The sequence below is a fragment of the Dermacentor albipictus genome, chromosome 4 (genome assembly GCF_038994185.2).
Source record: "Dermacentor albipictus isolate Rhodes 1998 colony chromosome 4, USDA_Dalb.pri_finalv2, whole genome shotgun sequence".
Lineage (NCBI taxonomy): Eukaryota > Metazoa > Arthropoda > Arachnida > Ixodida > Ixodidae > Dermacentor > Dermacentor albipictus.
Window position 1 is genome coordinate 136,426,810 of NC_091824.1, and position 11,564 is coordinate 136,438,373.

At 41.0% G+C, this 11,564-nt stretch overlaps 1 protein-coding gene across 1 annotated transcript; it reads left to right on the forward strand.

The window, feature by feature from the left end:
* Positions 1–209: 209 nt before the first annotated feature.
* Positions 210–10,927, forward strand: Etfb (Electron transfer flavoprotein beta subunit). Its single transcript, XM_065427205.1, has 7 exons — positions 210–366; positions 2,646–2,804; positions 4,264–4,422; positions 6,835–6,897; positions 9,100–9,258; positions 10,320–10,492; positions 10,807–10,927. Exons 1-6 carry the CDS (start codon positions 313–315, stop codon positions 10,488–10,490), a joined length of 765 nt encoding a protein of 254 aa, XP_065283277.1. The 5' UTR covers positions 210–312; the 3' UTR covers positions 10,491–10,492; positions 10,807–10,927.
* Positions 10,928–11,564: the final 637 nt, after the last annotated feature.

An 11,564-nucleotide genomic window follows, 5' to 3' on the forward strand; every position in this document is an offset into this window, starting at 1 on the left:
ATTAATGTTAATTACTTAATCAAAGTACCGATTTCATGTTAGGCTCTAACAAGGGTACACACGCGCACATTTCTTCATATGTTGCACTGTTTATTTGATACTCTACAGCCTTTCGAGCTTTTTTTTTAACTGCTGAGGAAATATGCGTGCGTCTGTGTTTATTATTATTATTTTTGAGAAGGGGGTAGCGATATAAGCGGTCGAAACATCGAAACCAGTCGAAACCGTCTTGCACATTATCGTATGCATTGAGAAATTTTAAAGCGATAGAGGGCGCAACCTGCGGTTTCAGATTTTAGGCTGCTGCAAATCATGGCGCTCAGGGTGCTCGTCGGCTGCAAGCGTGTGATTGATTATGCGGTTAAAGTATGTATCCGTGTTTATGTATACACCGTTTCCGTTAGCATCCATGCGTTAAAGCTCCCACTAGTGTTGAGTCAGCCACTGTTATTATTAGGCGTTCTTGTGCGTTATTCAGACTGTTTGTGTAATGCCTGCACTTTGCAAGCGCACTTAATGAAGTTTCAGAATGATTACTAATCATTCTATAGATGTTTGGCTAAGCGCCAATGAAATAAAACTTACGCATGTAGCTGTACTTGCCACGTGTGCTTGCCTGTATAGATGTGGACCACACGGTCCTGACGATAACATCCACGAAGCAGCCTATACGTACGGCATACATAATCGCCAACCGATATGCCTCGCGGCTTGTAGCTGTAATGTCCTTCAGATTTGACTTTTTCCGGTTGCAGATTTCACAGCGTCTTTATGGTAACATTGGCCCTAGCATAAAAGTGACACCCGTTCCGCGATATTATAACGCATGTAGTGTCATTTGAAAGGTCCTGTTAATCTTTCTAAAACTCGAGAGCGACAGCAATGCAGCAGACAAAAAAGAATATTTGCATCTTCGTGAATACAAATGCAGTTGTCATATTTGTAAAGGATACTTTATGTTTTTCCACGCCTAGACCTTAGCAAATTACAGTTGGCGACGAATAAAAAACGGAGACATTTGCCGACAAAAAAGAGCTTCATAAAAACTGTGTATAGGTAGCATATTGGAAACGGCAAACACGTATGTATACAGTATCCGCAGTACGCATGAAGGTTGTTCGGTATATCCACAATATCGATGTATCTGAATCCACGCGTGACAAATTTTTGTTCAGTATGAATCCAGAATTCATCTTACACGGATTCGTCATAAAATAAAAGCAAACGAAAATGCCCTATCGACTGCTGAGGACAGACATTGCTATTGCTGCAGTACGAATATTGTTTAAAAAAAGCTGATTCATCCTAGTGGTTTCTCACCAAGCAACTATTAATGCAAAAGGCGGGTGGTAACACTTGTGAATATAATAAAGAAATCAAAGTTGAATGTTCCAGAAAAACACTTCTGTCAGAATGATGTTGAAACCTGGAAATATATTAAGAAATATTTTAAGTTGAGTGTTTTGGAAAGTACCTTGTGTCAAAAACTATATAATGAAACAGCCCTCCACACACTTAATTTTGTTGTTGGACAACATGTTGAAGTTCCAAATTACCTTTAAATGGATGTGATCTTCCTTAGGATGCAGTAATTGAAATCTGCTAAGTCGCTCACACAATTGGTGGTGAAGTTTTTTTTAAGGTTCAATAGGGGACAATTATTTCCGTTCGCCAGTGTTAATTGCAGTGGGCATACATTTCCTGTATTCCTTCAACTTTGATTTATGGCAGGTGTTTGGTTAAAAATTTCAACCCATTTAATAGAACCATTTAGAGCCAAGAAAAGTTTTTTACATTTACTTAGAAAAAAAAAACAGTGCTATTTGAACCAACATTTGCCTGTTATATCACGGCGGTGATACCTTGCTTGAGTGGGCATTCGAGCATGCTGAACTCACTTGGGCACAATCATTAAGTTCAGCTACAGTGAGAGTATACACTTTACCAGAGAGAAAGAGAACAACTTTATTTAAAGCAAACCCCAGTCTGGATCCACCACCTGTCTTGCTAGCTTAAAGTACAGCGTGCATGGGTGACTTTTGACCTGACCCCTGAGACACGCACATGTTCCATATAAATTGGAACACACAGTCTGTGGTTCCATTCCTTACTGTAGAGCAAGCGAAGTGGAGATGTCGGTGGTGACATTTCCCTGGTTTTGCTCATGTGACCTCAACAGAATAATTTTGACCAATAAAATTAATTGCAGTTAAAGCATTAAACAATCAGTCACCCAGCCATAATTTAAAATGAAGCTAAGTACTGTTCAGTGAGTGAGTGAGTGACAAAAATCTTGGGCATATAAATAAGTGACCGGGACACCGCAGTGTCGATAGAAGAACAGATGGGTAGCTAACATTCCGGTTGAGATTTAAGAGGAAGGATTGGAGTTGGGGAGGTCATACACTGAATGGAAGCAATTACCAGTGGTCCATTAAAATGACAGTGGGTGACAAAGAAAGGGAAATGCGCTCGATTGTGGCAGATGATTGGATAAAGCAATATGATAGGACATTTGCAGGCATAGTATGGGGTCAGACGATGCAGAGTAGCAGTAATGGGCAATCTCTGGTAAAGGCCTTCTTTCAAAAGTAAGCTTAAATTGGCTGATAGCGGTGGTGACTCTTTTCTGCATCTTTGTACAGATACGTGTCAAGCCTGACAAAACAGGAGTTGTGACTGATGGTGTTAAGCACAGCCTAAACCCTTTCGATGAGATTGCTGTGGAAGAGGCAGTACGATTGAAGGAGAAGAAAGTTGCAAGCGAGATAATCGCTGTGTCATGTGGGCCTGCTGCATGTCAGGTATGTTTCTTCTTTTTCTTCCTTGGAATCTAGTTGAATTCGGTTCTGTAGCTACCATGACTTAGAACTCTGTTCACATACTAATGCCACAATGTTTGAGTGACAGAGCAGAAGTACAGTTAGCATGTTGTTGCATTATTAGTTTTGTTGCGTTCTGTTACGCTCACACCAAAATTAAACGCAGGTGGCAAGGAACAAAATGGAACTCCTCTGAGGCTTAAGTACTTAAAATTGCCATGTGTGATAACGTTTTAAGGAGGCAGTAAATGTCCTCTGGCCCCCAAAACTAAGCATCTGTGAAATTAATTACACCACTGCCATGCATGCTGGTGAATGCGAGAAGGTAGATACATCTTGCAGATGGATTGTTTCCTTGTGTGTAGGCTTCATTTCAGCATAACAGATTCCCATATTTTTCTGTGCACTTGCCAAGCATCATGGATGTGCCACTAGTTTTCTTTTGTTCTATTTGGGCTGCATGTAACATATTGCACACTGATAGCCCGACACTACAAAAAATAGGGTCTATTTAATAATCTGTTTATGGTACCTTTCATCCAAAGCAACCATGCTGGGTTTTTTCTCGTCACCCCCCCCCCCCCCCCCCTGTTTTGTGTTTTCTTTTTTTCTTCCCCTTTCCAAGCATGTATCAGATCTTCCAAAGATGCAGTTTACTAATAGCCAGTTTTAGTTTAGTGTTATGTCTGTTTACGTAGATGCATGCAGAACAGCTACAGCCACGGTATGTGCATGTCCTCAATTAGACTTTTAGTAGAGTTCCACTCGGCTACTGAATGGCTAGTGCCAAATGCTGCAGCACCATTGGTATATAGAAATGAAAGCATGTTCATGGCACCAGCAGTGTATTTAGCTATGTCTGGCAGTATCAGGCCAGGTGGCTGATCTCAGTAATTGCAGAACATCATGGATTGTAAAGCGAAGTGACACGGACAGAGACTTTCTATCCTTTTGCAGAACATCACCAGTACTGTACTTGGTCCTTGAAAATAGGCAAGACTAATTGAAAAATTATTTCACGAATTGAAAAATTATTTCACCGTTTATGTTTTGCTGCTGCGATGAAGGGCAGCTAATAAGGCTCAATTTAGATCAAAGCAGGTGACTTCAGAACCACATTGTTTTTATGCTAGTCACGCTAAGCCCACAACACTAATCCAAAAGTTATTGTGCATAAGTAACCATCAAAGTTCCTCATAACATTCTGTGCACATTCATTTTGGACCTTAATGTAGCATACACAATGGTTTTGCATATGCTTGAAGGCATAGAAACGGAGATAGTTACTTCCAGCCTTGAGTAGATGGCATGTTGATCTCAATCGTGTCTTTCCACACCACATTTTTGTTTGGTCTCGTGACTACCAGAAAGTTTACATCTTTTTTTTCTAAATTCCTCTTGTCCATCATTACGAATATGTTTTGTCGACATTGTTTGCCAGGAAACATTGAGGACAGCATTGGCCATGGGTGCAGACAAGGCCATCCATGTGGAAGTAGAAGGCAAAGAGTACGAGACACTGCAGCCTCTACACGTTTCCAAAATCTTGGCCAAGCTGGCTACTGACAACAAGGTGGATGTCATTATTGTGGGGAAGCAGGTGAGCATTGCCACCCTTGGTGCTGCTTGTGCTGTCTGCTCCATGAACTTTTGCAGAAGGCCAGTTAATAGCAGCTATAGGGAGAAACAACTCTGCAAGGCCACTTTAAGTGTCTCTTGTGAAGGATCTTTCACAAGGCTACACAGCAGATCTTGGTTATATGTACGTGTCCACTGGAAAGTGTTCTAGTGCAAGAGTTTTTCAAATTGGTGCATTAATAGCAGAGATAAAAGTATTTGAAGTGTTGCAAACCTACGATTTTAGGAGGCGAGCGTCACTGCCAACGTAGACAGTCTCTACTTCCCTATATAGCCTCCGTAAGCGAAATTCCTGCCCTGCCTTCTCCTATACCAGAGCTGAAGGATTGTGTGACGTATACATCATGGGCCCTGCCTTCATATTATATATATATATATGTATGTATGTATGTATGTATGTATGTATGTATGTATGTATGTATGTATGTATGTATGTATGTATGTATGTATGTGTATATATATATATATATATATATATATATATATATATATATATATATATATATATATATATATATATATATATATATATATATATATATATATATATATATATATATATATACATACATACATACATACATACATACATACATACATACATACATACATACATACATACATACATACATACATACATACATACACACTCACACACACACTCACACACACACACATTTCCCTCTTGCTTTTTTGCAGCGCGGCGCAGCGCTTCCGACCATGGTTTCATATGCGAGCTATTGCGTTTCTCCCGCTTCACGCAGTGCACGGTATTGTGTACTGTGCACCACAACACCTGACTAGCTCTATAAGTCAGTGCCACGTGAGCACTGAGGCTGACGCAAGGGGTTCAAAGAGCAGAACTGTGCACTGGAACCTGATAGAAAATGTCAGATAATTTCATTCCCTGTGCGCACGACTGCACGAAGTGGGAACAAGCAGATGAGACAGAAGTACATCCCTCTTTCTAAGGCACGGAGTAAAACAGACTTGCAGAGACATTCAGTTCGTAGGTTTTATTATTTCTCTAAACTTTACATCATCTAGCGGAGCAACAGATCAGACAAATAACTCCTGTAACCTTGGAATAGTTTTTGAAGTCACGTGTCATGGCAAGTGAAGTTTCAGCAATGAGATTTACATAGGTACACTTGTGCTTCTGATCTCGACTTTCCAGCTGGGAGCAAGGCTCCCTTGAGAAGAAGGGCACGTGGTGTTTGGTTTGAAATTTCAGCTATTTTAGCAGCGCTCTGTGGTGTAATACTTTGCAGACACAATCGTCAGTGTGCATTGTGTACACTTAAGATGGCCAATTCTGGTGAGGGGCACTTTAATCAAGTGTCTCTTGTCTCAACCAAAAGCACTGAACCAATACTGAGAGGCAAGAGTTCCGGAAGTAATGCATGAAGTCCTCCCTTGCCTTTTGTGCTTGTGCGTGCATACATGTGTGTATGTGCATCCTTATCTTTTCATTCTAAGGCTGCATGCAGATTTCTTAACTTGATTTATTCAAAACACTTTTCTTTTGTGGGGTGTAGACTATGTGGTCTTTCTGTGGAACTGACGTTTTTCTCTCTTATTTTATAAGGAAATATTTTGTATATGATACAACATTCAAAGCCAGTTTTCTCTGAACATACAAGATTAATCATAGTTCGAAAGCTTTTCTGCTCAACCACCACTGCTCTTTTTGTTTTAAGGCTTCATATTAAAACAGTTACAGCAATTACTGTGTCCAATTGTAGTGACTTGGCAACAGATGTCTGAAATAGATAGTACTGCATGTACTCTCAGAGAGCTGTGGGATTAGAGAAGTGACAGTATGCAAGAGGCAGCAGATGAACTGGAGCCCAGAATTGCCAGAATGAAGTCCAGCTAACATAACTACTTATCTTTGACAAAGCAAGAAAATAAAAAAATCTGGCAAAAACACACACACACAGGTCCACTGGAAGGCTCGTTTCTGCTCCAATGTGTTCAACATGCTTTGCACTGACACTGCTAGTCGGATAAACTCCATTGGCCATACTTGAAAAAATTGGAAAATTTGAAGTCTGTATGCACTGTACCTCATATCTGATACTGTGAAACCACAGAAGCAATCAACTGGCAATAAGTACATCATTAAAGCCCAGTGCATTTGTCATGCTTGGTGCACACTGGCAATGCAGTAGAAATTATTTGGCACTAGCAGTCTTGTGACGCTGCCAAACATGAAACAGTGACAGTTGAAGCTAGTGTAGTCGGCCACCAATTGGCCATTATGTCAAATTTTCAAGTCTCTTTGTCATTGTTACAGTTGCAATCTGAACAGTTTAGAGTGTTTTCTTGAAAAAAGAACATTTAGTACATGTTGCTGTTCTTTTTTTCACAGGCTATTGATGATGACAGCAATCAGACAGCCCAGATGACAGCTGGAATTTTAGACTGGCCACAGGTGAGGTTGTTTGTCGCAAGATGGACATGGGAAAGTAGTTAGGTACAGAGGAAATGCAGCCTTTAAGGACAAATATCACAATCAGCTGTGGTTGCTTAGTGGCTATGGTGTTAGGTTGCTAAGCACGAGGTCGAAGAATCGAATCCCAGCCACAGCGACCATATTTCGATTGGGGAGAAATGCAAAAACACCTGTGTACTTAGATATAGGTGCACGTTAGAGGGACACTAAAGGCGAATATTAAGTCAAGCTAAAGTGATAGATTAGTCTGCGAGAATCTCTAAAGTGTGAATATTACCACAAACAGAGCTTTAGAAACCAAGAAATTGAGGTAAATGCAGGACACGATTAGAGACTCCGCCGGGACATTCAAGTAGTTGTCTGACCACAGTGACTCCTCATTTATATTCTGTAATTAGTACTTGACTACCAGCTATGAAAACATCATTGTATTGCATTATAGGACGAAATAATATGCTCATTGTCCAGTTCTCTTTCATGTTTAGAAAAAAGAACTGATTGACATTACCCTTGACAACGATGCAGGCGGTCAAGAAGTTTCATTTTCGCAGCGCGCACTTTCACATTTCAGTAGTTTCATTATCATGTAGTGCCACACTGGTTTTGCTGGCTCACGAAACTTGTGTAAACTGCAAGTAGCAGGGAAGTCCACTTCTTTGTAATGTCACGGGATGCCCAAACAGTTCACGCCACTTGACCAAAAGCAGCTGCAGCAGTGAATCCACCACTCTGTCGAGGCTCGGTTTCTGCGTGTCCAGGCGTTGGCGTTTTGTGCAAAACATCGTACCACCGTCTGTCGGGTACCATTTTTCTCACTGACAGGAGCAAAGGGTGGTGATGGCGTATGCAACGACACCACTTACCGAGATTTTAATTGCGATAGAGGTATTCGGATCCTTCAGATGCAATTTTCTCATAATCTAAGTATTGGCATGAAACAGGCACTGTGATGTTTCTGGAATGGTATTTAAACATTCCATATCGAGTTAGCATTTACCCTTTAGTGTCTCTTTATAGAACCCCAGGTGGTCCAAATTATTCCGGAGCCCCCCCCCCCCCCCCCCCCAACTACAGCATGCCTCATAATTGAATCATGGTTTTGGCACAAAAACCCTATAATTTTTAACAAATCTCACAATCTGTGATCTACTACCATCCAGTGTTACCATTATCAAGAGGGCTGCATTGTTCACATCACATTTGACCAGACACTGTCTAGTTTCAGGCTAGTGCAATCACCAAACAGTATCCACTGATGCCACTGTTAATATGCTGATATATGCTGCACATTTGAGACTATGTGTGATGCACTTTTCCGGTTAAAAGGCGAATAGTGAATGTCATGTGGAAATCCACTCATCCAACGATGCTAATAACAAGCTGCTTAATGGGTGACAGACTGGTACAGCACACAGTATGCTATCATTGTGGCCATTACATGGATTTCAATCAAATATAAAATTTCCTGCTGCAATGCCCTCTGCTAATTTTAGCTTTGCTTGACAGGGCTAGTTTCATGACATATACTCAGCACTGCTAATTGCATTGACTTTACAGAAAAGCAAGTTTGTGTTTTACAACTGCAACACATTCTGTCTTGTATGCCAAGAACTTTTATATAATTTATGTTCTATTTCACTTAGGACTTTTCTATTCTTCATCTGGCAAGACAACAGGAGACTGTCTTTAAGATAGAATTTTGTTAAGGCCAAATTCTCTGATAGGCTTAACAGGCTCACAACCTTCATTTAGTCTTCCATAAATTTGTACTTCCGTGAAGTCAAATTTACTGAACACATAACTTCCAAAAAGTCCCCTCGGGATTGTCTTGAAGGGGTATGCTGCGAGTAGACTGGTGCAATGTGTCATGGTCTGTGGAGTGACATTTTCAGTAGCCCTGCTGCTAGCTTCTCACCGCCGAATAAAGAAAAGTTGCCTGTATGGCAGAACTTCGTCAATGCATTCCCAGTATGCAGTTTCCCTGCCGACATGCTCAGTGTATAGATCTTCAGTTTTAATTAAACATTTTATATATGCTAACGTTATTTCCTTGATTTTCTCATGAATATATCGACAAGGTCCTATTGTACATGTGTGAGTTGAGGGTGATTGCTTTTTTTCTTCTGTTGCTCTGTGTTGCTTCCTGACCTACATCACTTCTTCCCTCATGGGTGCATCTAGGCTACTTTTGCTTCAAAGATAGAGAAAGATGGAGACAGCCTGAAGGTGACGCGAGAGATTGATGGTGGCCTCGAGCACATCAAGGTGAAGCTGCCCGCGGTCATCAGCGCAGATCTCCGACTGAACGAGCCCCGATATGCCACCCTCCCCAACATCATGGTTAGTGTTACTGAGCATACCATGCTTGCTAATTTTCTGTTTGCTGGGAGTGTGCTGGTGGCTGGCTTGAAACACAGTTTTAGCACAATAAAAATCCAGCTTGGGTCATTTCATTCCCTGTAGGTTGCTGGTATGTTATGGTGTTCATTACTATGCTCTTGCTCGCAGTTGTAGAATGCAAAACAAATTAAAATTTAATTGTCCAAGTTTGCAGCAAATAAAAGGTTTCCGTTTCACTCTGCGACTTTTACTCCAGCCGTTTGGGTACTATGTTAGCATTTTCAAATTTTCCTATTTTGCCAGGCTTTCCCCGACTGTATTTATGAAATTCCTTGGCCGTCTATGACACTAGCAGTTTGGGTGCAATAAAAAGAATTGTTTATAGTGTGCCACATTACTGCGAGCCCATAATTTGGATTAGAGCATCAGTCATTTGGAATGCACTATCAGATTCAACTGAACTATGTACCAGTATGCCCAGGCTCACACTCTCAAAACCAGCCAAGAACACTATGATTTGCAAATTCTGTAGGTTTGGTTGAAAGCATAGCTTCCTTCTGCCATATCACTATTCTCGTAATAATTACTCTAGGTACCAATTTCCCCCATTCTAGGGAACTGAGGTCAAAATGCAAATGTTTCCACGAATTGTTTGGAACTTGCAAATTCCCTGAATATTCCAGGTTTTTCCTGATGGTAGACACCCTGTGAATTAGTTCGTAAGACTACACAGCCACATAATGCAATGAGAGGCTTACGCAGTGTCACCATTTGTCAACTCAAGGCCTAAAACATCTGTATTCATTAAAAAAAATTATAAAAATGCATTTTTAAAAGGGCAGTGCAGACAAAATACTAAAAGCAAGAAGAAAGAATGCAGCCTATTGTCTCCTGTAATATGTAATACACCCCCCCCCCCTACATTTTGGTAGCAGCCCCCAAAATTAGAATCCTGGATAAACGCCTTGGTGGAGTGTAGGATGTCAAAATATCCACTAGCTAAAGTGGTGCACCATTCTTTTCTATGCCAAGTTTCGATGGTTTCTGACTGACTGCTGCAGAAAGCCAAGAAGAAGCCTTTGGAGAAGAAGACACCCAAGGACCTGGGTGTGGACGTAGGTGCTCGTATTGATATTGTGAGCGTAGAAGACCCACCAACCAGGGAAGCAGGTACCAAGGTCGAGACTGTGGATGAGCTACTAGAGAAGCTGAAGGCCTTGGGGCGTATCTAGAGGTAGGCCTTCCTGTTAAGGTTGAACTAGTATACAGGCTCTCACTGAATTGGCCTTGCATTGATCTAGGCGAAACAATGCACAACCAAAAGTTACATTGCACTGCTATGGAATTGGAATTAGGAGTGATAAACAGTTTCAAACCAATACTGTGGACGTTGGAGCTGCAATATGATGTCTTCAAAATGCTGCAGCTGTGAAATGCTTGTCAAAGTGTTCAGTGTTTCATGAAGATCTGTAGTATACAGCTGCCATAACTTTTTCGTTCACACTTTTCTAATAAAAATGCACTGGTTGGTGCTATGCTCCTTTGCAGATGTCTGGCTCAACTTTGCGCAGCTGCAGAAGTCCTCCAAGTTGTTGGCGGGAGCAAAGTAGTCAACAAATTGTACACCTGTCCTGAAGTAATGCTTAAAATAAAACATATTTTTACATTGCCTGCTGCTGCGTTGGTGTTCCTGCAAAGATGCCTAGGCCGAAGTTTATATTTCGTTGCTATCTGCAATGGTGAGTCAAATAAGACCAGTAAATTTGTAACAAGAAGAGCGAAAGATGGCACCAGTAGCCTGTAAGTTGGCAAACATGTTCATAACAGTGTGCTGGATTTTCACTAAGGTTATAGGTTGCAGCATTTTGCATATGCAGATAAGTTCCCTAGATAAAATTACAAAGTTTTTTTTTTTTTTTTTTCTAAAGAGACCTTAGATGCAAACACATGAGAACAGTGTGGAGATGGCTGCCCCACTAAACAACTTGCACCAGGGAGGAATAGGGTTCTGCTATTCGGACGAGGCATAATGAAGGTGTGAAACCTTTCAAAATTCACCACTAAAGATAGTCCTGTATGGCAATGCATGTGGGTCGCAACAGCAAGTCTACGAACACAGTCACAAGTTTGCAAATGGTGGGAGGTCAGTAGCGGAGGCTCATCCGGGTCGGTCACTCTGTGTTGCGACATTATAAACCATTGCAGCCGTTAAATACATTGGGATGGACAAGCAAGTGACACTGTGTGACATTGCAACTGTAAACATGAGTCATGCTTTAGCATACCACATTGTGCATGGTATGCTT

What these genes read in the sequence shown, in the direction of transcription:
- Etfb (XM_065427205.1), top strand. Translation starts at nt 313, where the DNA reads ATGGCGCTCAGGGTGCTCGTCGGCTGCAAGCGTGTGATTGATTATGCG. An exon ending in TGATTGATTATGCGGTTAAA is followed by an intron (nt 367 to 2,645) that starts GTATGTATCCGT and finishes ATCTTTGTACAG; the next exon opens with ATACGTGTCAAGCCTGACAA. An exon ending in GTGGGCCTGCTGCATGTCAG is followed by an intron (nt 2,805 to 4,263) that starts GTATGTTTCTTC and finishes ATTGTTTGCCAG; the next exon opens with GAAACATTGAGGACAGCATT.